The sequence below is a fragment of the Drosophila nasuta genome, chromosome 3 (assembly GCF_023558535.2).
Source record: "Drosophila nasuta strain 15112-1781.00 chromosome 3, ASM2355853v1, whole genome shotgun sequence".
Taxonomy (NCBI): Eukaryota; Metazoa; Arthropoda; class Insecta; order Diptera; family Drosophilidae; genus Drosophila; species Drosophila nasuta.
This window is the reverse complement of record NC_083457.1, coordinates 13,430,021-13,457,394: the sequence shown is the minus strand read 5'-3', so window position 1 is coordinate 13,457,394 and position 27,374 is coordinate 13,430,021. Positions and strand designations below refer to the sequence as shown.

Sequence of the window (27,374 nt, the reverse complement as noted above, 5' to 3'; positions counted from 1 at the left end):
AGTGTCAGGGCACTCGGCGCCGTTCCTTAAATGAATATTAATGCCCGTTTAAATAAGAAATGAATAACTAAACGCATTACGAGTATTTCATTTATTATTGCCACCTTGTTAATGAGCCTGCGAAACAGTTAACTAAGCTAAGCATTCCAGGGAATCATAATTATTTATTTAAACTCAATGCTACCCAAGGGAAAAAAGGAATCTTAGTCTCGTCGAGCGTTTAACGCAGGTAAAGCGTTTAAATTTTCTTTTCTTGGCAACCCAAATTGTGGGAAAAGTCTGATATAAAATATGTGCGCCAATAACAAGGGTCGTAGCATAAAAATGAAATGAAAAAAATCAGTATACTTTATTGTTTTACGGGTATCGAATTGCCTTTTGCATAACATCAATATAAATTGTGAAATAAAATGACTTAGCATCAGACGCCTTGCAAGGGGTATTATATGTTATTTTCTAACAAATTGTGCAATATATTTTGGGGATTGCTTTAAGAATTAAATAAGGCTTCGATTAAATTTAATTCACAATTGTAAATATAAACTTTCATTTCAATTTCCCGACTAAATGTGATAGCACTCACTTAACAATAGTAGGTGACAGTCTGTTAAATTCAAGACACTTTGCCAGAGCCAATTAAATGCATGGAATTTGCATATTTGATAAGCACTTGGTCAACTAATTAGTGGAATTTACAGCTACGAGTGCGAGTGCTCGCATAAAATCAAGTTATTATTCGAATTGATGCAGTCCGAGATAACAAGACAAAAGTGAGCAACTGAACATTAAAATTCAAAAGTAAATAGCTAACGAATCAAAGAAATGGCCAGAAATAGAATTGAAATTCAAAACCATAAAACCAAAAAGTGAGCAAGTTTCTGGCAGAGCGGAAAACATTCGGGAAAGTTAATAAAGCCAAGGATAAGCACTCCAGCTCTGCCCTGATGACAACTTGACGTAGCAGAAGCTGAAGCAGCCACAGTAGCATCATCATCAACATCTCATCTCATCATCTCGCAACCGCAGAGCTCAGTGATGCGACAAGCTGAGGACGCGAAAGGCGGGTTTATTTTTATTTTTTTAATAAGTCAAAAGAAAATAAGTAAGTATGAAGTCATTCCCGTTGCCAACTGTCAACACAGCTCTGATGATGAAGATGAAGAAGGCAGTTGTTGTTATGGTGAAGGAATTTTCTACAATTTCGTGACAGATCAACGCCTTTTAGATTTCGCTGAAGTAATTTAATATATGCAACTGTCACAGCTACAAACTCAATCAAATAAACGTGAATATGCGAGTCGATTTCAGCTGATTGAGTCAACATAATTTGCCAATGGCCGGAAATCGACTTCGGGCAAAAATAAACAGTGCTTAAAAGCCACACTCAATTTGCTTGCTTACGCCCATCTCACCTTATGCCGTGCCGCCGGCCAAATCAATTAATCTCCTTCAAGCTTATCGGTCACAACATTGTCCAGGCAGCAGCTACAAACGACAAATCGAATACTAAAGCCGATTTTCGACGCTCCCATTTTCCGGTTTCGATTTTGCGGTCGCAATCAGTTGCCACACAATGTTAAGGCTCCAAGTTTTTGCCATCTTAAAGTTGCCCATAAAAGTCACAGCTGTAAAAGGAGATAGAGAGCGAGAGCGAGAGCGACAGAGATAGCGAGAACAATGACTGCCCACGCTGAAAAGTAGGCAACGTCTTTTGCCGCTGAAAAGTAGGCAACATTTTTTTGCTGCTGCATTTGACAGATTTGTTGTCGGTGACAATGAAAAGAATTTTACTGCTGAACGGCCACAAAATGTACATTTATTGCAACAATCGTTTAAAATCTTTGACATTCAATAAACATTGATCATATACTGCATATACATACATACACATAATACTTAAATTTATTTACACAGTATGGTAAACATTTGGTTTGTTTATTTACAAGGCCAGAGGGAGAAGAGATTGGACAGTGAGAAATTGTGAGTAAATGGTTTTTGCAATTGATTTGCCTTTGTGTGTGGGTGTTGTGTGTGTGTTTGTTGTACGGACATGCCGAGCACGTAACTTGTTTAAATCTTAGTCATAAATCTTATTGTAATCATTTTAATTAAATTTCGTTAGCTTAAAGCCGTTGCAACGGCTGCAATACTTTAGTATGGACACAAACACAGTTTCATTGCCTTATGACTACGACTAGAACATGAAAAACACATCAAATTCTTTCATATATACTTATTTCATATACAGTATATATACATTATACAAGCCGCGAGGAACTAACGAAAGCCATCAACTTTATATTAACGTCATGATGTTCTTCGAATCACTTTCCACACCGAATCCCTCAAGTAATTCGTTCAACTTTTTTCTTTTATGAGCCGCACTCTTTGGGGAGCCTTTAAAGTGATGTGACGTGGTCAACTTTTGGCATTTCTCTCCAGTATCGCAGAAAGATCTCAATGTTGGGTCTTAAAATTGTATACTACATACTTTTACTTATACTACATGTGTGGGATAATATTTGACTGTTGACAAGTTGCACTTGTAGCCAAATATAATCATACTTGTGTTTGTCTCGAAACAGATTCAATTAAGCTTAACTAAGTTTTATGCTTTATGCACGTTGACTTCCTGTATGCTCCGTTAGCTGACGATGATGGCTGCCACCTGGTGGACAGCAGCTCAGCTCAGTTGAGTGGCGACTCCTGTATTCTGTGTGCCAGCTGCGAGTCCTTAAGTGAGCCAAACTCACTAAGGGGCGCAAATTCATAGCCGGCGGTGTCATTATGAGGCGGCAATGTCGTCAACACGCTGCTCGCTCCCCCGCCGTTGAGTCCACCATTCGGCAGCGTTGTTATTGTCGTCTCCTGCAGGCGACAGCTAACGGGATGGACACGTGCAACGGTTATGAGCTAGTCATAGCGGTAGTTTAGCACCTCAACCTGAGACTCACCTGCGCATGGTGCTCTGATAACAGGAGTGACGCGATTGAAATCTTTTCGAGGCTGTGCTGGTCATCGAGGTGTCTCTGTGCATGCAGAATGTGTCGCGCTGCTTGCGTCTTCCGCTGGCGCCTCGACAGAACAGATATCTACATGGGAGTGAAGTAGGATTGGTATTTTTGTTTTGTTTTTTTGGGAGCGTGGGAAAGTAGAAGCCTTCACTTAGAGATGCAATCAAATGCGAGCATAAAACACATACGAATATTATATTTCATCAACATTTTTTACGAGCTCAAGTCGGTGATTTTTGATTGCAATCACAACGCGTAGCTGCTGCTGACATTGCCATCAATGGAATTGCTTTTATTGCATGAATTCATCAATAGCAAATTGATACAATTTTGATACAAATTGTCTGTCGAATTTGTTATTAAACTACTTTTCCCTTTCTAGCATATTTTGCAATAGATTTTTGCAACATTTTTGCGCTTATTGGTTGTGGCATTGTTCGAGCCATTAACTTGTCTCTTTTGTTTTAGCAATTTCCCATATGCCATAAATTGTGCGTCTAGGAAGCAGTAGCAAAAAAACAATTCCATCAGAATTGCAATCAAAAATCAAGTAAACTTTTACGCAAGAATTACGTGTGTGTGTGTTATTTGTGTCCAAAGGACATGAGTTTGGCAAGTCAAAACGAAAAGTTGAAAGTGTCTGTTTGTTGTTTTCTAGTTTCTCGGTTTGTTTTAAGTTGTTTGTTTGCTTGTAAGTTTATGAATTTGAGAGTTGTGGATATAAGTTTGCAGTTTGCTTACGCTTACAGTTACAGAAATTTGCTTGTTATCGGTTATCGACAATCGGTAATCGGTAATCGCTTATGGACTATCGCTTGCATGCTGTTATTCAGTTAGTCAGCTGCATTGATGTGAATGAACAAATACCTATTGAAATGCTTGCGAAACGCGCCGCTCACAAAGTAAAGGGCCACCGGATTGGCACAGCTGTTGGCAAAGGACATGCAGAAGCCGACGATGCGCAGCACATGCCAGAACATGTTGTAATCCACTTCTGCAGTTGGCCTGCAAACAGAAACGGAAATGAGATAGAGAGTGTGATAGATAGAGAGATAGATGGATGGATGGATGAATGGATGACAGAGGGGAAGTGGAAAATTGTTTCATATGTAAACCTAATGGAGACATAAGCCAACGACAAGCTAGAAATTGATTGAGCTGAGTAAAACGGGTCACAACGCATGATGTCCGCATTACTCATACGCAGTGTGAGCCATCCAACCATCTGACAAAAGCCCGATAGCCAGCCTGCCTGACAACCCTGGACAGCGGCTAAGCGGCAGTCATAAATCCCTTCAGTATCCTGCTCACTCATCCGCATCCTTGCTTCCTCGCTTGCCGTTGTCGTTGTCGTTGTAGCTGTTGAATAGAAGCCAACACTTACCAGTAGTAGAACCAGAGAAAGAAGACGTGATAGGGCAGAAAACAAATACCGAAGATGACAACAAATGCCAACACCGTCACGGCAACTTTGCGACGCGCTCGAACCTGCAATAACAAAGAAAAAATAAATACAATAACAATAATAACAACTCTTGAATACGAAATACTATTTATCTAGTGCAAGAGAGGAAAAAAATCTCTCTTCATATCTTAAGATGCTTTGCATCAAGGACAAATTATTGAAGTAACAATTGCGTTGGCGCCTACCAATTGAATATTCAATTTGGCATGAAAATAGCTTAGTTACAGCAGCAAAAGCGATTACGTGATTCGAATTTGTTCTTCTATCTTAAATATCAATTGTTTGTTATGCAACGTTGATTGAAACTCATTTATTCTAGGCGCAAACTCAAATTGATTTAATCAAAATGGATTATCATTTATTCGCTTATAATCGATATCAATCAGCATTCATCAAGGGTTTACTACATATTAAATATTTATTATCAATTACCACTGACATATCTCTTAATATATATTAAATATATATTTTAATTTTAGAAGTTATAAAATAAGATAAATGCTTTGATTGCTATTTTGTTCACTACGGTAACATATATTTCGTACACTATGGTATATTTCGAATGCAGAAGTATGTTAATATACGAAATAAAGCTTTTCATACTTATAGTTTTTGAATGTGGTAGAATATCATATACTATATTTGATATTTTATAGTATTTTACGGTGTAATAATTGGAATATTTTAATGATAATACTGCACTATTTTGGATTTATTGAAAATGCGTTGTGACCGTAGCTTTTTTAATTGCTTTATAAGCAGACTTTCATAATTTATATCATGCATTAATCAAATCGTCAATCAAACTAAACTATCTTAAAACAATTACATAAGAAATGTCAATTTCAATTTACCTGCCGCACTGCTCCCTGCATTTCGCCTGGAACACTCGCCGAGTACATCAAGTGCAGTGCAATGAGGACATAGAACACTGCAATGATCACCAATGGGATGGCATAGTAGACCAGAAAGTGCAGCATCACCATAATCTTGGCATAGTTCTTGCCCCATTCCACCGGATATGGATAGCAATAAACAATCGATTTCTCATGATTGATACCAAGAGGCTAAGGAAAATAAAAATGCAATTAACAATCAAAGGAAAATAAAAGTAAAATGGAGAATGCACCTTTATATTGCTACCAATCAAGGCTGGCAATCCACAAAGAATGGCCAGCAGCCAAATGGACACTGCGATGGCCAAAGTCATGCGTGTGGCACGCCTTCCGCCACCTGTTGAACGAATAAACAGCTTGAGTTAAACTGTAATTGTGGCAGAATTCAGTTAATTTGCTTACCATGTGCGTGGAACTTGCGTAAGGGATCGACTATGGCAAAGTAGCGATCACTGGAGAGAGCTGTCAGCGTAAAGACCGATACACCAATGGAAACATCCTTCATAAACTCGGAAACGGTGCAAAGAAAACTGCCCCAGGGCCAATACTCAACAGTATAGATGGTAGACACTAATGGAACTGTGGTCAATATCACTAGAAGATCGGCTAAAGCTAAGGAGAGAATGTAGCTGCAAAGTATAGATAAATTTAGTACGTGAATAGAATAATTATTGAATAATTATTTGAATTTGTTATACTAAGAAACTATATTAAAACCAGTTTCTTAGAAAAAATAATAATAAACAGATTACATTTCTTCTATGCATGACAATTTGAAATTCGGTTAAAAGTGAACCAGAATAATAAATGAAATAAATAATTGGTAAAACATTTCTGAATTAATTCATTAGTATTAAAGTGTAAGATATTCTAGATTTATTAGTGGCAAAGAACAGACAAAAGAACAAATTAATATATAAAATTTTAACTTAAATAATTTAATGTACGATCGCTGACAGATGCTATTATTGTATTACAAACATTGAGTTTGCGGCTGAGAAAAGTTGGCTTCTTTTTCTAAAATGCGCAGTAAACTAATTACTCAGCAGCAAATACTAAAATTTACTTCAAAATTACCCTTTTGACTAAGAAATTATCGAAGTACATAGATCAACGTATAATTTCCAGCATAAATTAGTCTTAACTCTCTTTGAATGAATAGAAATGATAGTTAAGCACAATTAAAAACAGTTTTCTTCTTTTCATTTCTTAGTAATGAAATAGTAAATTTCCCCAAAAATGCATGTCCCAATTTCTTACTAAGCTACTCCATTTAGTTTCCAAGAAGTCACTTGGACTGTCTCTGCTTTCTATTAATATGCTATCAGCCTGTCAGATTTTCCCCTCTTCCTATAAGGAAACACTTTGTTCATCAGCTGACGCCATTCATTGGCGTTGCTCTTTGAAATAAGAAACTCAGCAGAAAAGTCTTGACAAATTCCAATAGCGATTTTGGCTTTTCCGCCTGAGATAAACAGTCTGACCCTTCTGTTATGCTGGGGTCGCTTTGCACGTGTTTCCCAGGGACCCTTCTGATTTATGTAGCTGAGCTTCAGGCAAATGTGCGCGCTTGTCACTGCTGCTGCATTGAGGCTAATGCTAAGCGTTTTTGACAGCTCGTGAAGATAAAAATTGATTTATATACCGATTTTATTAAAAATAGTCTCTGCGATGAAATTTAGCAGACTACTTAAAATTCCGCAAATATTTAAAGAGAAAACGTGAAATTCATTGTTTATCAGCTTGATTTGCAGTCTCACTTTTATTAGAATAGTTTATTTTTTAATCCACAGCAGCTTGGCTAGTTTAAGCTCTGAAAAATGTTGGCAATTTAGTTGCCGGCAAGCTGATTAAAGCCAGCGTAGACGACAAATGCATCATTCGGTTAGTTGGCTTCTTCTATTTGCTTTTATGTATGTAATTTGGTGTCGCTGGCATCACTCTGAGATGAAAATGAATTGCAACTGGAGGGCAGAGTGTGATCTCATACAGTTATTTCAGTTTTATGCCAGCAGCGTGTGCCTTACAATAAATAAGCTGCATGTGGCACTTGGTGTGTGCAACATCAAATTACATTTCCGTGACGCGCGCGGGCAACCAAAGTCCGATAAGCATCGACTCAAGACGGCGAGCTCCAGAGAGAGAATAGTAAAGAGCAACCAGCAACCCGCAATTTGGAAATACTCTCCTCATTGCCTGAAATGGAATTTCAACTTAATGTGATCAGTTGACATTCGTTTGCTTTTTTGCAAGGCAAACATAAGTTAGATGGGTTTTCACGATAAACTTGCTGCAAGTGCAAAATAAGCGACGGAAAAATTCTTGTTTATGCAACATATACTAAACAAGAGAGAGAGAGAGAGAGAGCTACAGTCAAGTCGGCTCGACTTTTAGATACACTCAAAACAGGGCTGCATTATAGTTAAAATTTATCAAATTAATATAGCGAAAATAAATTAAAATATACCAAAGGCTTTTTTGTGTACTATAAAATACAAAATATACGTGATTCTCAAATAAAGCAATTATATTATATAATATTGTTTGTTGAATAACTTCGCAGTTGTTTATCTTCTCGCAAGGGAAAATGCCAGCGAATCTTACAGTTGGACAATTTTGTCTTAACTTTCACAACAAATTACTCCGAACTGAATATACTTAAAATTACCTCAATTAGCTGCCCTTTTTACTACAGCATTATCGAACTGCAAAGGTCAGCGCATAATTTCCGTGCTGAAACAAGATGACACAGGTCAACTGTCCCTTGAAAAGTACCAGTGAGAGTAAATATTTTAATTGGACGCTTGCGGACTGTTGACAAGATGTCGTTGACGAGTTGCAATGTTGCCTCCCTGGCTGTGGTAGTGTTAACATACCTCAGCGTGCAGCGAGTTGGGAATGTTGAAGTTGTGTCAACAGCCAAAGAATGTAACATGTGAAAAAATCTGGTTCTCTTTGATACAAACAACAACAATAATGAAATTTATTTCAAGCATTTAGCTTGTTTAGCTCTCTGTGTTCTTTAGTAATTTAAAAAAACAATAAATATTACGTTTACACATCCTCTTTTGACATATTAAACAAATACATTCATATATTTGTATAGAAACAAATTTCTATAAACTGCAGTAGTTATTTTAATGTATGTGTCACTTTAACAGATAATGAACGTAATTTCCAATGTATTTTATGATACAATATAATAATTTTATACATAACAATATATACTTTTAAACCAAAAGCAAAAAAAAAACAAATGCATTCAACAAATGTGAAAATGTGAAAATACCAATTAAAAAAGTTTTAATAAGAAATAATTGTATTATAAATAAAATGTATATAATCAGTTGAAAATATATCTAATGTTGGTGATTAGCAACTTAAACATAAACATAAATAAACTCTATTGCAGTTCACACACATTTGCTGCAAAAGTCAGCATATGCCAAAGCTGGTTTTAGTTTAAAAGTTAATCAATTATATAGCTGGATTACTCATCGATTGCCGCACAAAATGTAGTGTATGCAATGGACTTGGTCAAGTTTAATAAACTTGCGTAAAATCGATAGTAAAAGTGCAGCTGATAAATATGAGCAGAAATATGTTCGTCGCCTTAAGTTGAGCTAAAATTAAAGCACAAGCTTACATCAGAATGAAGCTCAAATAAGTAGCCAACATCTATCAGAGCATGTCACATGCGTTAGCAATTTGTGCCGAGTCAACGCAGACGGCGCATGATTTTAGCCATGACTGAATCGCATTAAACGCAATGTCTAACAATAACCTGATTTATGGCATTCAATTTATGCAAAAACAAAAATTCCGAAACACACACCCACACACAGTCACACACCACGAACACGTTTAGTTGCGAGCGAGCATGGCTAATTAGTTTGGCACAATGCGGAGGAGGCAAACGTCTCTTTTGCTGGTTTGTGACAACATCCAACAAGAGTTAAGAAGACGAATGCGAGCTGCTGCTGTTTGACTGTGAAAATTGTAAGTAATTTCCAGGCAACAACATTATCGCCACCATCTTTTTGACTCTGCATACCGCCCACGTCCTTAATTAGCTACGTAACATTCGCTGTCTATCTGAATTGCCATCTTCTCCTTCTCTCCTTCTTTTCATTTTCCTTGCTCACACACTTTCTCTCTGTTTCTCGGTTTTGGCTGCATGCATAATTTGGCATACAATTTAAGCGAAGAGGTCGCGCATAATTAAATTCACTTTAAGTTCGCCATAAATCAAAAAGCCATTTTCGAGCCAACACCCATAAAGCATCTGCCATTGCCTCACTTTGCAATACCCTGTAGCTAACATAAAATTATAGAGTGTGCTTAATTTAAAACCTTCTTAAATGTCTTCCTCTCTATACTTACCTATACTTAATACAAATATATTGCTATGATGATTTATAAAAAAAATTGTAGTATTATGTATTTTACGATATAAAATGATGATAAAAAAAAATTGTTGAATGTATATAAATTTAAGCTGCCTTTATTTACCATTGTCCACTTGTGTATACTTAATAAAGATATATTACGAAAACTAATATATACAAATTTAAGCTCTTTGTATTTGTATTTGAAAATGGGCCATATTAGTCAAATTCTTTCTTTCTAAACTTTTTTATCTGTGGTACGTATACTTAATAAACTTATTTATTTGCCTCTGCTCAGACTCAAACTGTCATATTCCTAAGATTTATATTTTAACAATTAAAATTAATAAATTTGAAGATTTTTAAATTTATTTTCTATTTAGCATAAGTATACTTAATTAAAATAATTCATACACCCCTTTTTGCCATCACACATTCTCAAGAGTATTTAAAAAGTTTTTACTAGACTCACGTGTTGGGCACATTTCGCATCTGTCGCACGCTGAGGAAGACCACAATCAGTGTCCCGTTACCGAGTACGCCCACCACAAAGATGATGGCGAACAGGATCGGCACAATGTAGGTCTCCGGCCGTCGACCATATGGCACGTAGGGTGTCTCCGTTGTGGCTATGCTGATGTTGTCGTCAAAGAGCGTTGTCTGTGATGTTGTCTCCATGACCAGGTCCCACAGCATGCGTGTGGTATTTGGCAATGTTAGTGGCGACTCTGATACGGAGCCGGAAACAGCACCAGAACCGGAATCAAGATCCATGTCCATATCCATGGCAACGCTGTTAAAGTCGTTGAGTAGCAAACTCGTCATCATAGCTCTGAAGCTTCTATGTGTCGCGTCGTTGTATTGTGTTTCCTTTTTGGGAATTTCAGCCGCAATAAACGGCAAATTATTTAAGCGTAAACTATTAATTCAATTTCCTCTCGCCTCGTTTCCTGTTTCATTTTATATCTACGCGTTTTTTTGTTCGCGCACGCGAATTTTTTACCCTCAACTTTTCCTTTTTTTTTGGTACTTTTTGGTCTCCCCTATTTTATTTTGTACAAAAGTTTTTGATGCAAATTCGCAGCGATAAATTTTCGCATCTATCGTTGTTGCTTTTTCTTGTTGTTGCTACTGTTGATTTTGTTGTTGATGCTCTGTTGCTGTAAACAAAATAAATGAAAACAAACGTACTGTAAAATGTGTTTAGTTTTGCTTTTCGTTTAAGTCAAATTGAGCATATTTTAATTGAATTTTTCCGGTAATCGCTTCAGTACCCCGCGGAAAAGAATTAAAGGGAAATTGAGATTCGAAATAGTTTGATTAAACGCCCTTGTCGAGAATACTCGAAATACTCTTTAGAAATTGCAGAGTTAAAAGCAACATTAATTTTATTTCAAGTGTTGTGAAAATAAGCTCAGACATTTTTATAAACACACATATCGCTTTGATCAATTGATTTATATACGAAGCAATTGAAATCAACTCGGTGCAAAAAACTTTAATGTTTAAAATGATTTCTCGCATTTTTGGCAAAATAAAATATTGATTACGCTTTTAATAGATATAACCGTAATTTATATTACATTTTGAATTAAAGAGCATTTTAAATATCATAAAATCGGAAATAATTAAAAACCAACAAATACATTTTTGTTATTTATATTCGCACGAATATTGGTAATTGAATTCTTATTTATCAGTTGAATGTTTTCAACTTTAGTTATGCAAATTAAGTCTAGAAATGAAAAGCTAAATTTCAGTAAAAAAGTGGTTTCAAAGCACGATTTTAAAAGCAACATACATATATGATTGTTCTTTATTGAATTTCCACTGTAAATTTGTTAATTGCAATTCTTTTCTTTTGGTTGAACAATTTTTAACACTATTTATGTAAATTTTATGTAAAAATATTAAACAGCCTGACCACGCATGTGAGTTTGTTTATGTTTTATGCGGTATCCATAATATTTTGAGAGCAGTCGTGTGTGGATTTTGAACTCAGCCAAGCAAAACAATAAATGCCTACACTGAATAGTTACTTCAAAGAAGAAGAACCATTCATACATACTTTTACGTTACTTTAATGTCAGCTGGGAACTGGGAAATGGGAATGTGAAAGCCGAGCACAGATTTCAATTACCAGGAATTCCATTTGCTGTGTTGTCTGGTGACCCAGAACCAAGGAGTCAATAGCCAAGAACCCAAAACTGATGTGAAGTGGAGTGAAGTGAAGTGAGCCTGAAGAGCCATTGAAATTTTTGCCAAGGCTTGAGCAACGCGCATTTTTATGACACAATAAGTGTATGGCTGACTATATGTACGTGTATGTGTGTGGGTTTGCGATTAATGGCTGGAAATGGAATGAAAGTATGCGAGAAAAACTCGGGACTTGTTGATAAGGACATATCAAGACTCTGAGGTCATAACTCAGTGACATTCTGCTGCAGTCGCTTTCAGTGGCAATTAGCTGCAAAAACAAGCAAGCGTTGCATTTTATGTTAATATCTCTTTCTCTCTGTTTTGTTTTAATTAAAAACAATTTCACATACACACACACACTCACGCACAGAGAAAGATTCACTCAAAAACACACTCATCATACATTAATGTGCCGTTTGAAGTTTTCGTTGAGTGTCGAAAATGCTGACAAAAGAGCTGCAATGGAAGAGCTTTTTCCCCCAGAGAGATTGAAAGAGCCAGCAAAGTCAGAATCTACTTGTGGGAGACAGAGTCTGCCACAAAGATACCATGCAATCAATGTTGCAGCTGCCGACAGAAAATTGCAACTCTGTGGCATCAACAACAATGGCAAAAAAATATACGAGGAATGGCAGAAAATCAGATGTGATTATGCGCTTTACCTCCGTTTAAAATGACTAAGTTAATGCCAGCCAGAGATTTCGTTTCGTATAAGCAATAAACTTGCTTGCAATGTGCGTGTGGTAAATCTGATTGCCAGTATTAAATGTGAGTGTCAATCTGACATTGTGCTTAAACTTAAAATTAAAGAAATTGTTTACTAACATTCTAGAATCAAAAATATTTTAATTTGAATTTGAAATAAAATATTTAATTAAGATAATTGCACTAAAAATATTATATATTATATGTATGTATATATGTTTTTTTAATCTATTCCTAAAATGAAATTCTTAATGTTTTAATTGAATTCCTAAAAGCACATAAATATTCAATCATCAAATATGAGTATAAAATCACTAAATTAATGGCCGCCTGAGATTACGTTGCGTATGAGCAATAAACATGCTTGCAGTATTGCGTGTATTAAATATGCTTGCCAATATTAAATGTGAAAGTCAATCTGACTTTGTGCTTAAACTTTAAATTAAATAAATTATTCACTAACAGTCTAGAATCAAAAATGTTTTAAATTTGAAAAAAAAATATTTAATAAAGATAATTGCACTAAAAATATGATATATTTTATGTATATATGTTTTTTGAATCTATTCCTAAAATGAAATTCTTAATGTTTTAATTGAATTCCTAAAAGCACATAAATATTCAATCATCAAATATGAGTATAAAATCACCAAATTAATGGCCGCCTGAGATTACGTTGCGTATGAGCAATAAACATGCTTGCAGTATTGCGTGTATTAAATATGCTTGCAAATATTAAATGCATTAGTCAATCTGACTTTGTGCTTAAACTTCAAAGTAAAGAAATTTGTCACTGACATTCTAGAAAAAAACAAAAATATATTAATTTGAATTTGAAATAAAATATTTTAATAAGATGATTGCACTAGAAAAGCATTGAAATTCTAAATATTTTGGCTCTATTCCGAAAATCACATAACTATTCAATGGTGTTAGACTGCTTCTAATCAACTATGTTACTTGTAGAAAAAATTATATAATTATCAGTAAGTAGTCTAGTAAAATACTATATATAGATAATTTGATCAAGGTAATACTCACTCTTTCTGTATCCTTCACGTGAGCTGAAGGAATGTTTACAAAATTTCTTAGAAATACTTGTTGTAAACTATTTGCTCGCATTGCATTTTTCATGTTAAAGCAATGCGTTGAATTGAATAGGATTAAATTGAATGAAATGGAAAGTACCTTAAGCACTGCAAAATATTCTCCTATGCTTGATTAATTTGCATCGCAAAGTTTTAACCATTTTGCCGGAATGAAGATTAAAACATTGTTGGCAATACTCTCAAGTTGGTTATTGAAACAGAGAAAGAAAGAGAGAGAAAGAAAGAGATAAACTTTTGTGCTACTCGCCTGCCCCTTGAGCTCTCTTCCAGCAGCTGCACCTCGCGGCTGTTCATCAATGTGGCAGACAGTTTATAGTGCACAGCTAATTAGCTCAAGTTGCAACTCACTTAAAAACAGTTCAATGCAGGCAGCAGCGTGAAAAGTTTTTATGGAAATTTCTCGCTGCGAAAGCCAAGTAGAAATTTCTGTCGGCACGCACAACTTCAAGTCTGAAGTCTGTTTATCTCTTGCAGCGCAATTTGTGAGCTGCAAGTATTGTTCATTTTGTGGCAGAAGTTCGTCTTGGGTCCATACAACAGGACTAATGATAAAAATTGATTTTTAATGAATTTATGAGAGCGTCTTGTGTTTGCTAATTGATGTGCTTCATAAAAATACCATTTAGATTCATTGTAATGGCGTCAGCTTGAATTGATCTATTTGAAATTGTTTGCAATTGAAACTGCTCGACAATCAAATACCCACTTATCGCAGAGCAGCGTGAAAAGACCAAAATTCAATTTGCTTTTTCTTCATTATAGCGAACTCTCTTGTCAAAGAGCGACTTGTCAAAATAAACTCGATTTTCTTTGTTAAATTTTGGCAGTGACTTAATTTCAGTTAGTCACTTTGTCAGTCAATCAGTGGGCCACAACATCATTTTATTTTTAGATCTACGCATGTAAGAATTAAATAACCAAGTTGAATGAATTGCAACCTTCATCGATAATAATCTTATCTGAGTCTGTGATATTTACATTTCATGTTTGTTGCTATGACAGCTGTTTTTGCTACGTCAAATGCCACAAGATTTGTATGCTGAGACACATTTGATTGCCTAAAAAAAGAAAATTCATTCATACACTCCACATGTACATTTAAGAAGTTAATTATAGAAATGATGAATAGCATTTTATTTAAATTCAACAACAATGAAATCAAACGAATTTAAATATGTGTTTCCGTTCCTCAACCATGACATTGCTGACTGATAATGATAGAGTAATGTTAAAGAGTATACAAATTTACTTTCACGTTACCCATAGAATAGAAGTGTATATAACTTTGTGCCTACAGGAAATTAACATATTCGTATGTAACTAGAAGTAAACAATCTGGTGTATTCTGAACTTTAAGGTATATTTTGATATACCAAATGTAGCCTTCTATATATTTTATTTATTTATTTTTTTAGTATATTTATTAAGTATATTTTAATAATAATTCCACATTGTTTTGGTGTTATTAAAAATGAGTATCGGTTCTCTTTGGTATATTATGATATACCAAATATAGCAATCTTAATATTTTTGGTATATTAATTTAGTATATTTTTTTGAATAGTTTTGCACGGTTTAGCCTTAATTGTAAATGGACAGCAGGTATCTCCGCTTTCGTCGCATACTTGTCCATAAGATATTTGCAATCTCTAAGCTCATAGTATAATTTCTAGCTATACAAAGTAGAAACTTAATTGGGACAAATGTGCTAAAGAAGAGAGAGCGTGTAAACTCGGTTGCTGTCGCTTTTGATTTCAGTCGAGAACTAATTAGTTACGAGGATATCTGAAAAGCATTTGCACTGTTTCATTTCAATCATAAGCTCAAGTTACAAACGAAAGTTTTCGCACATAATTTTCTGGTGATGTGCAAGAGTGAAAGAGAGAGAGAGACCTTTGATAAAGTTGGTCGAGCAACAAAATGTCAACGTAGCCGTTGTCGCATTGTTTGTCGTTCTTGTAATTAATTTGTTAACACAATGCCCGAGCAGCCTCAAGGATGTCAACTTACATACAAACGTGTGCGCATACACATACACACGCATTTTGTGTAGTGTATTAAGCATGTTTGTGTTTGCTGTACACTTAGCTAATTGAAATTTACAAAGTGCACAGCGTTTAATTTGCATAAAGGATCATAAAGGCTTCGGTTCATAATTGGATCACATTTCTCTTGTACCAAAAATGATTCAATTCAATTTGTACTCGTTGTACAATTTGTATGCGAATAATTTCCTGCCCTGAAACTCTCATCTATTTTTGGGCTGACACCATTAGAGCTAACCTGTTTTGCTAGTATCAATAACGAGCTTACCACAAAAAGAAAACAAATGAAAAAATCAAAACGGCAACGAGAACGAGAACGAGCAAAAAGTAAAATCAAACAAAAATACAAAAAGAAGAGCGAGAAAAAAAACTAAAACGAAGTCCATTGATTTATGACAAGTCGGTGGCGGGAATGGTTGATTCGCTTATCTGGCGACCATCTGGATACCACAACCATTTATGGACTCCCATCGAGTGTGTTGGCCTTTTATACACATCAACAAACACACACAAGAGAAGTGTGGGTGGAGTGAGTAGATTTGATAAATCAATGCAATTTATCAACAGTTCACTTAAAATCTGTCGCATGTTTTCGGGCACCCGCGACACTTTTATCTCAACGCAAACATTCCCCCGCCGCACACGTCCCGCCTTTCCCAACTTCCAGTTACAGTTTCAGTTCAGTTCAGTTCAGAACGCGAATCTTATCTCTCAGCCATGGGGGCTTAGTGCGTCTCCTAATAAATACAGTTAAGTCTTCTACTCTCCCGCACACACACACACACACACACACACATACGCACTCAGAGTAGAGCCCAAATATTTCGTAATAAATAACGCGACTCAACAGCATTTTACAGTCGGTTGTACACATTGTTTTCTTTATGTGTGTCTGAGGATTCCTTGAAATATGCGTTACTACCGTCTGCTACCTATATATAGAGACGATATGAGTATTTTCTGCCCACCACATTTCCCCCTTCTTTGGTGCTGCAAAAGATTTGTGACTGGGCATTTGTTTTGCTGCTTGTAATTGAATATGCCCAGGGCGAGAGTTTCCTCGGAAAGCAGCGAAATGCGTAGAAATATTACCCAATATATACTCGTAATGGAAGAATAATAATTTACAAAATACCCTAAAATGATGCGCAAGACAAACAAACGCTGAAAACCCTCAGCAAGTCATTCTGAGGTATTATCACTTTAATAAACGAGAATATTCACAGCTTACGAAGGGAAAATCACAGTTTGTTTGCTGATGCGTGAACTGCAAACTATCTAAAGTTCAAAGTGTAACAGCCACAGCAGTCATTTAGCAATATTCATAATAAACTGAGTTGCGCTTAAACCACAGATAAATGTCAGATGAGAGAAAAGCATTCAGCGAAATGAATGCAAATATTTACCAACTCTCGGTCTGAGTACTTCAATTATCGTATGTGAAACCGCAATAAAAATATCACATTTAAAGCCGCCTTTAAGCCATTTAAATACATAGTTTTACAATTTGCATACATATAGTACGCACATATTTATATATCACTCTCACTCTCTCCTGCTGTCTCTGAACTCTTATGGCTAATGGAATTTGCGGCTTTTCTTGCAGCCTCAGGCTTTAATCTGCTTCATATTCTGCTCATGAAAATTGCTTTTGATTACAGCAACAAAAAAAAAATAAAAAGAAAGAAAAATGAAAACCAAAAAAATGAAGAGCGTCAGTGGCTGATAGCCATTATCTACATAATTTATATAATAGCTGAAGCATTATTTTATATAAATTCGTTCGCCTGAAAGTATGCTTTAAATTTGTGCGCACCGGAAATCGACTGTCAAAGCGAACACTAAAGCGATTCTTTCACGTACAACAAATTATTATATAGTATGGTGTAATTTTATCGAGCAATTTGAGCAACATAAAAATGTAATTTAAAGTCCTCCAAAGTGGATAAAGTGGCAAGAGGCGTGTCTGGTTATTCTCCTACTCAATCAATGCCCCACTAAGCTGTACAAAGTTTAAATTGCAGCTGCGCCTGCTTCTAATGTCTTTTAATAACAGTGCTCGCAATGAACTTTCAATACTGTTACAGGGCTTTCAACCCACTTTCCTTTGGCTAAGTGCAATTAAACTCTGCATTAGTTGGGGGCCAAACGAAGACACAATTGAAACTGCAATTGTTGGAAACTCACGCATACAACTTTTAAGCATGCAACAACTGCCAAATTGGCACAACAACATATCGAAGTGGGGGTGTGCTCGAAATCTGTTTCGCCTTAATTGCTCACAATATTCCGCGTAATCGTTTGGCATTACGACAAGTGCTTAAGGCCATTACATTCCGGCGGAAATATTCATTTACATTACACTCAACAATTTTTATACTTAAAGTGACGCAAGCGTGGCGAAATCTTTTATTGGAACGCTTCATCTTGTAGTTTGGCATGCGACATGTGGGGAACTTAATGAAGACGAGTACATTAAAATTCTGTATTGTTGTCATCGCACAGCTTCATTTAATTTGAGCTCATTCTGTGCTTAGGTTTAATTTTTGCCAATGAACTTTATCACACATATTTCTTTTTATATTCTCATTCCACTGGCTAATTGCATACTAAAAGTGGCCACTTTTTGTGTCACTTTTTGACTTTTAATACACTGACACAAAGTCCATTACTATTGCCATAGAATCAGAAATAATTACAGACAATAGAAAGTGATTTAATAGCTATCAGCACTTCGTTGACACCAATTCTGGTTGCCCTGTCAGATCAGTTAACAAATGAGTGTATTAAATCTTCGACACCCCGAAAATATTCGCTCATTCTTGATCTTTTATTTGCTTTTTTCACACGACCCTTGGTCGAGTGTTTGTGCATGTAAATGAAGTCCCTGGCGGTTGATTTATGCATTTGAGTAATGGTGTTTTCACATAAAGCCGGGAGACGACAGGCAGTCTCTGCTGTTGTCGTGGCCGACAATGTAAAGAACACAACAGGCAAAACAAAGGAATGGCAAATGAAATACATGGTAATTCAATTGTCTGTGGAATGGACTATAAGCACTCGGATAACAACAGTGATGAGTATCAGCTGTGTGGGTGCCAAGCAAAAACTTTAAATTTGCTTTAAATAATTGTATTTAAATACGATTAGATCTAAATTTCAATTGACAAATGCTTTGCCAAATGTGCAAGTGACATCAGCACCCACTGATGTCAATCAATTGAAGGATGGCTGCCTGGCTAGCTGTATTGCATAATCTGAATATGTAAATAAATAAATTTATGATGTAATAAAAACACATAAGTAAGTCCATTGTATATTAAATTATATTCACAAGTATTTAGGTTATGCAGTCATACGCATTGATAATAATAAATTTAATAATTTCGATTTAAAAACAATAATAGCATGAAATCTAAAACCTTATAATCGTATCAAGTATTTAGATTAAGCTGCCATGCAAGACTTACAAGTAAAAAATTCCAACGGAATGTTAGATATCATCTAACCGTCCTCAATAAAATCAAAACAATGCTGTATAATCGTCAAAATATACCGAATGAATATATCGATAAATGCTAAAATATACCGAATAAATGTGTCGATAAATAGTTAAATATACCGAAAATTATACTTCGAGTATTGATATAATTCTTCATTAAAAATATACCATAAGTTCAGATTCCAAGGCAATTAAGAAGTATTTGTAGATTTGGTAAGCTGATGTACTAACAAACTCAAAATATACCAAAAGTATAATGTACCATAAGATACCATAAGTACAGATACTAAAGCAATTAAAAAAATATTTGTATATTCGGTATATCATTACATATACATTCAAAATATACCATAAGTACAAAATATACCGCATTCCAAAGTAATTAAGATCTGACATCAGCATCCATTTTAAATATAATATTAAATAGAAATTCTATTGAATAAAATAACTGACTGTGAAATTTAGCCTACTTTTGGGCTAACAGATTCGCTCTGGTTCATTACATTCGCCTGCTCATTAATTCAAATTTCTTTTATGTGTGGCTCTTTTTATTTTAAGCATATTTTTAGACAGAACGCAGCTGAACCTAAATGCCGCCAATTTGCATAATTCTTCTCACACTGCGAGATGCTCATTTCGTTTATTTTTTTCTCACCATAGTTTGTTGACATCTCTTTGATGGCCACAGTGCCAAGCCGTCGCATCATCAACAGCAACAGTTTGAATTTGGATGGCTCTCGACACATAAATTAAGTTGGAGCTTCGCTTTTTCTGGATAGCGGAGGGGGGATGACATTGCCTGTCTTCGTGTTTTTGGACTCCCCCAAACAACAACAACAACAACAACAACGACATACATATATCATTTTCATTTTGTAATTTGTCTCTCATGCCGCTCGTTGACTAGTCCATTTGTGCCCAGCGGCCCACAGTTAATTGGTTGGGTGTCGACAATGGCCCTTCTCGTATTAAATTACATGACAGCATACATGGAACACACAGATGAGGAAGGAAGTTCGACCTGTGTTCTGCCCCTCCGGCAGAATGCCGCTCATTAAATGTGTGAAAAAAGAAGAAACTGTGGCATGTCATTTATGAATAATGTGGCAGATTCGCTTTGGATTATGCAATTTACAATGCTTTAACTTTTTTGGCCTAGTTAACTTGAATTTAAAGCAAACAATTTGATTTATTAATTAACTTGTCAAATTTAACAATAAGAAGAAATTTTATAAATCAGTTAATTGGAATATATAGTAAGTTAAGTATTTTAACTCAACAAATTTATATTAAATTCTTCATTTTCCTATATTTTATATCACTCATTTAATTTTCTTTATCACTAAGTTAGTTTGTTTAAGAAGGAAAGACCATATTGGCCATCTCCCTAATTCTAATAGAGTATTCTAAAATAAACTAAATTCAGAAGTCAGCTGGAATTTAAAACAGTGATTCTAGAAAAACAAAGGGAAAATATACGAATCGACAGAAATTAAATTTAAAAATGTAGCAGCTTAAAATAATATTTTTATTGCTTTCATTAGTTTGTAATGTATAAAATAACAAATCAATAAAGCAAATAGCAACTTGTGATTGCTAAAAACTGCTTAAAATAAGTGAGATGAATTTTAATTTCATAACAAAACAGTTACTGAGCAATCGATTGTATTTTATTTTTTGCACCACTCATATTTTCAATTTCTAACATTTAATTATTTTACTTCAATTAAATGTTATCAACACACAAAATGCTATACTGCGCACAGCTAATCAAAATGAACATTGTTAAGTGAAAAGTTAATTGTAATACAATATCGTGAGTGTTTCCTTCTCGGTTGCCATAACAGTTCGATTCCGTTGCCAACTATAAATGCCACAGAAGTTGTGAACTTTATTGGCAAATTCGATATGGCAGGGGGATGGTATGTGTAATGATAAATTAATTTCTGCTCTGAACAGAGCAGCGAACACACTTAATGCTGTTGTAATCATTTTGTGCACGAAACCGAAGCAAAGGTCGCCCGGCATTTCATTAATTCCAAGCGCGTGCGCTTATCAAAACCCTCTTGAGGAAAAGTATTAAAAACGCCAGCTTCTCTTCTTTAATTAATCAGACAAAATTCTGGCACTCGTCAAAATAGTAAGGACTTATCGTCCCTTATCCAATTACGAGTATTTCAAGTTTGTAAAATCTCAAGCAAAAAGAAAGCAAAGTTGTTCTTAATTGAACACTCTGCAAATTAGCGTTTTTTGGGCATTTTTAATGTCAATGCAATAACGCTAATTGCTAAATTTCCTTGTTACTTATGCGAATTAATGCAGTGTGAAAAAGGTTTTTCTACATTACTCTTTTATAGGTCAAACAGCAATATTATTTGTTAAGCGATGTTATTCTTTTTTTCATTCATTATACTAAATAAACGGAATTACCGAACCATTATAGATAATCAAATACTGTAATACATGCCGGTATTTTCTATCTAGTTTATTATATGTGCAGTCATCATGATAAACTTTGACACACTCTTGGGGCTTTCTTTGCATTGAACTCATAGCAGTGCAAACTTCATTTTAGTGCTTTAATCTTTAGCTTTCCATCAGCTGCGAAAACAATGAAACTGTTGAGCTCTTTATTCAATTTCTCATAAGTGTAACGGAGTTTGATATAAGCCAATAGTGAATAGTGAAAACAATGGCAGATACCAATAGGAATCGCAAGCATTACGCAATTCGTGTAGGATTGACAACAATGCTATGTACTGAAATGATGGTGGAGACAAAAGCCACTTGCCTAGTTCAGCATCATTAGGTCTGTGTTTTGTGGCGATTGCCTCTTGAGTTGTCTGTGTGTGGAATGTGCGCGTGTGTGTGTGTGCATACACACATTGATCCTGGCATCACTTTTAGCAGCCAGTAGGTAAACAAAACCAAAATAGAGTCAAGCAAATGCCTGACTGCAGTCTGACTGTTCGAAGCAGGCAACGTTTTGAGTGGAAAGTGGAAAAGCGGATGGAGGGGAAAGTTGTCGAGTGGTGAAGTGAAAGCAAACAAAACGCTTAGGTGATGCGTTCGTCATGGCCATGTTTGATAGCACTTATTAAGCATACGACGCGTGTGCCTCAAAGCCTTAAATACGACACAAAGCCACAGAACAAAAAAAACTGAAAAAAAACAGGAAAACAAGCTATCGAACAAAAATACAAAAGCAAAACGGAATCCCACTCGAGTCTCTGGAAATGAGGGCTATGAATGGATATCAAAAAAGTTTTCTCTCTCCAACAGTTTTTTCCACTTTGAGCTTTCACTTCAATGTGGGTATATTTGACATATTTTAAGGCACTGAAATCACGTTTTAAGTTTAGTTGATATGGGCAGCAGAAACGAAGTGGCTTTCATTGTTTTCACTTCAGGTACAAAAGAATGTCAATAGAAATTCAAGCCGAAAAAATGGCATTTAAAATTGAATCAATAACAATACAAGATTTTTCTTGATAATTATTTAATTGTTATTTTACTTCTTAGAACTGAGATTTAAATTGAATGTACAATCTTTAATACAGAGCAAATTATGGCTTTACTTTGTTTAAGTAGTTTATGGCAACATTTAATGAGCTATATGGCAACAGATTCATATAGTTAAAAAAATAAACCCATGGCATATTAAAGATTTATTTTGAATGTATCCTTGAAGCGAAATCGTATCTTTTTCTATCAGAATTTCTTATGAGCAAATTTTCTAATAGTTAGCTCTTTCATTTCGCCGCCAATAATTGATGTAGAAGTCGTGCAAAGCTTTTGCTGGCTTTGAAATGAAAAACTATGCACAACTGATGCTCAGTCATTTGTCAGCTAATTAGTTGCAATTGTTTTGCTGTTTAACTTTTCGCAGTCACTGTGCCTTGCTTACATCACAGTCACATGCAGTGGAACACACACATACAAACACCCACGCATTAATACATAGATGAAGCTAACGAATGTGCATTATAAAAATTTATGACTCATAGAAATTAAATGACAGCCATTCGTAAGCATTAACAGCGAAATTAGCTCAGCAGCCACTGATGCTGGCTTGGATCTCTAGATGTTTACTGTCTCCACCGCAATGGGTCTTCAACGTGAGGGAAATTGCAGGAAATTGGTAGCATATTGCAAAGATATCAACAGCAAGTGGGTTGGTTTAATGAGCTAACTATGCTCGTATGTTTCGAATAGTAGTACTATACAACAAAGTTTGGCCATAAAAGCCAAGCCAAGGCTGCCAAACAATGTTCGCTCACATGTGGAAGATGAATATCAATTTATTTCAGTGCCTAATTAATCAGCTTGATAATCAGAACTTGAACAACCATTATTTACATACATAGCTTCTAATTAGTCGCACATCTACATCTTATGTTTACTTGATCAAAGTGCAAATTATAGCCGGATATTGAGTAAAAATAAACAAGCAAGTCAAGTAGGAAAACACAAATTTAAAATATTTATAGACAGTAGTATGTATTGTATAATCAAGTCACCTAGGTAGCCACTTCCTTAAGGCTCTTAGATTCGCAATAAAAAGAGACGCATTGTTAGCAAGAATTCTAATCTCATTGCACTTTCCTAGACTGAACTCGAAATACCATTTAGAAAAGTTTTAAAAAACATAAATAAAAGTTGCTGAGAAAGTATAAGAATTGAATCATCTACCTCTCTCGCACTTTAAAAGTTCTGTGCTTGTGATGAACACCAGCTAATCAAGCTATCTTTTGAATACAGGGTATACACATTTTTAATACACATAAAAACTGGCATCGTTAAGCAGTCGAGTGGCATATGCCACTCTATACATATCCATACATATATGAGTATAGTAAAGCATACGGCCAAGACAATGTCTGCACTGAAGCACCAATCTCAGCGATTATAAGAGCTCACAACATTAAATTGTATATTTTGATGCCACGCGCGGAATAAGTTTATTTAAACTTAAGGAAATTTTCATTCACCAGCTAACAGAAAATAACATAAAAGACTTTCAAGTTCAGTGCAAAAGCAGCGAAATGCGATAATTTTGGACACAAAATCGAGTTTGGATCGGATCGCAATAGATTCACTAAATAGCCGTGTGATTCAGGTGAGTAACTTTTACGATTTCGCTTATTTTGTTTATTTTTACTGGACGCTAGCTGTTTAGCGCTGTCGCGTCGTTTGATTATAAACAATCTTTGCCCATACATATGTATATGCATACATGAGGCACACCTCCGATACATATAGTATTTAAATGGAACAAATATTGGCAGCAGTCAACATGGACATGGTGCCGAGTATAGAACATCGTGTACATCGTGTATCAATTAGGTAGACAAGCTCGTAAACATTACCATAAAGAGTTGTCCGCTTCTGCTTCCTTGGCTGGGGCTTACTTTAATAGTTTTGACCAGAGCACGTTTAAGCCACGCGCAACGCTTTGCTGCCAAATGCTAATAAATGGCATGCAGCAGCATCTTTCTCTCTTATCTGCACCCCACTGCAGATGGACTTTGTGTGGCAGCAACTGCAAAGTGCGGAATGGCATCCAGCTGCCAACCCTTCAAACCGCTTGTTCTACACATTTTTGCATTCTTAAATTGTTCTCTCCATGTCGTTGCATTCTCTGGCATTTTTCATTAGCTACACAGTTTGCTGGCAATTGGGGATCGTGGCTCAATTGTGGTTTTCATTTTACTTTTGCTCATAAATTTGACAGCGTAGCATGGAATGGGAGGTGTTTTCAAATCCCGTTTTCCATTGGAGCTGGTTTGACAATGACAAACTTTTTTTTCCTTTAACAACATGGGAGTCTGTGGCTTGCGATTGCTTGTATATTAAAACCATTAAAGCAAAATATTGTTTGATTTACTACGAAACAATTGCAAGAATATTTGGATTATACTTTTGCCACCCGAAAAAAAAATTCCAATGTAATTTCAACGTTACTTAAACATTGCATATTTTAAAGATTAAATCTATTCAAATGAGCAATATGTTGCAGTTTTCTTTTTGAGACCAATAAGTTTTTGCAAAAGCGCTTTAATTATAAATTCTAGATGGTCGATAATATTCTTGCTTTTGGAATGCATATAGTATTCTACTCAACAATGCAGTTAGAATATCGAAGAACATCGCTTAAAATATGGCAAGCATTGAACAAATTCAAATTTGAAAATAGCATTTGCAACTCAGTGCGTTTGTGCTATTTAAATTAATTGTAACAATGAGCCTATGGAATTCTCATTTGGCATGCAAATGTGTGACTGTAAAATGTGTTAAATTTGCTACAATATAATCCTGATTTCCAACAGCGTGAGTCGGTCGTTCGGCTGCACCTTTTTCCATCACCCTTCTGCTCGACAGAGCTAGGCCCCAAAACGCTGAAGTGCAGCGGAAGCACCCGACAAGGCAAATGTGCACTATAAAAAAGAATGAAAACAAAAACAAAAGGAAACTACACTTGTCGATTGGGGATGTGTAAATGTGGTTGTTGGGTATGGTAAACTTTTTCCTGTTCGAGTATTATTGCATTTGGCATGTTTTGCTAATGGATGGGGAACCCGATAACACAAAAACGCAAGGACTAAGAGCCAACGAGAAAATCATTTTTTTGCGAAAGTCCAAAGAACAAAATGGAAAATGCATTAAATGTTGCGACACTACACTATTTATGGATGAAAAATGCATTAATTTGCCAATCAATTTTCGCATATCTGCTTCGTGTCAGCTGTCAGATGTCAAATATATACATACATCTATAGAAGTATATGTGCTGCCCACGGAATATCCAATATACTTGGTAAGTAATTGGACGGTATTTACCTGGTCAATTTATGATTTCCATTTCGTGTGCACTTTGAGCGACATTAGATAAACACATTTACATCAATATTCAATTATTATTTATTGTGCTTACATTTGCGTTTTAACGTTTTCCTTATTACTTTTGGGGATCTGGGGATCTTATTAGCAGTATTTACAAAATTTGCTGCTCTCACCGGAAAAACACACCAGACATTTAGCCAATTTTGTTTAAATTTAAACTTTTTATCACTTTACAATTCGCACAGACACTATCCGAGCAAAACCATTAGCGAAAACCGGAAACTGACTTCAACGCTTGAATTTCGCGCTCGCTTTACGAATGTGAGAGATTGCAGCTTCCGCCGGTTTGGCAGCTAGTGAACTGGCCACGACAAGCGAACGCAGGCGACTTGTTGGCGCGCGCAAAGTCGTCGACATGTTGGCCACAGTCCACAATATTCATTTACACATACAGTCGAATCTACGATTGACATTGTGGGCAAGGGGAAGGCTATGTTTCTGCGAAAATGCCGGCTGTTAAATACGCCTGCGCAGGTATTTTTAACTTATTGTTTTGAATCAAATAATTGTATTAGTAAATAACTGTTGGTAACGCGTGCTACGTATTTTATGATTTTAATGTCATTTTTAATTTTATATAAAATTGTAAACTTTTGGCTTAAATACAATAACCATTATTATTTAAACATTGTTTTCTTAAAAACAAAGAGCTTTCGAAAGCTGTTTTATTTAACACAAAGTGTGACCAGTTTTCCAAGGGCGCCCAATTTAAAAAAGTTTGTTGTTTGAATGCTTTTCAATAAATCTCGGTGTAGCCTAAAAATCTTAATGTACTGTCTCAATTTCCTCCTCCAAATTATGAAATATTCGTAAGAAATCAATATTTTCTGACTTTTTTTGTGCGATTGGTGACAAAATAAAGATTTTACACCATTATTTTAGCTACTGGAAAGTAAAGAATTCAACTAGCGATATCGTATACTTAAAGCTGTTTATTAGGCGTGTTAAATGTATTCATATGCTCCTTACTAGGAATTATTTTATAAACAAAAGTAGTCATTTGAAAAACTTGTTTCTAATCAAAAAAAAAAGGGATTGGCAGACCTGTCTCTTATAATATAGGACTACAAATTAGCCAAACAAACAGACATATCGATAAGTGAAACATATTTTTGAGTGTGACCATCGTTTCAATATTCCAAATATTT

At 35.4% G+C, this 27,374-nt stretch overlaps 1 protein-coding gene and 1 long non-coding RNA gene across 7 annotated transcripts; one reads left to right on the top strand and one right to left on the bottom strand.

The window, feature by feature from the left end:
• The first annotated feature begins 201 nt into the window (after positions 1-201).
• LOC132791107 (uncharacterized) lies at positions 202-1,302 on the top strand. 4 transcript variants are annotated; one of them, XR_009632867.1, is made up of 3 exons: positions 250-532; positions 594-770; positions 821-1,302. It is a non-coding gene; the product is annotated as an uncharacterized LOC132791107 (long non-coding RNA). The 4 variants fall into 4 exon arrangements; XR_009632866.1 differs by having other exon boundaries at positions 254-532; positions 831-1,302; XR_009632868.1 differs by having other exon boundaries at positions 202-532; positions 597-1,302.
• A 497-nt stretch (positions 1,303-1,799) lies between these two features.
• LOC132792828 (neuropeptide CCHamide-1 receptor) lies at positions 1,800-26,605 on the bottom strand. 3 transcript variants are annotated; one of them, XM_060802323.1, is made up of 9 exons: positions 26,164-26,604; positions 10,236-10,923; positions 5,778-6,004; positions 5,609-5,712; positions 5,334-5,546; positions 4,399-4,502; positions 3,882-4,019; positions 2,955-3,092; positions 1,800-2,881 (listed from the first exon to the last, which is right to left on the bottom strand). In XM_060802323.1, exons 2-9 carry the CDS (start codon positions 10,589-10,591, stop codon positions 2,689-2,691), a joined length of 1,473 nt encoding a protein of 490 aa, XP_060658306.1. In that variant the 5' UTR covers positions 10,592-10,923; positions 26,164-26,604; the 3' UTR covers positions 1,800-2,688. The 3 variants fall into 3 exon arrangements, with proteins under 3 accessions (XP_060658306.1, XP_060658307.1, XP_060658308.1); XM_060802324.1 differs by having other exon boundaries at positions 26,258-26,604; XM_060802325.1 differs by lacking the exon at positions 10,236-10,923 and having other exon boundaries at positions 26,164-26,605.
• Positions 26,606-27,374: the final 769 nt, after the last annotated feature.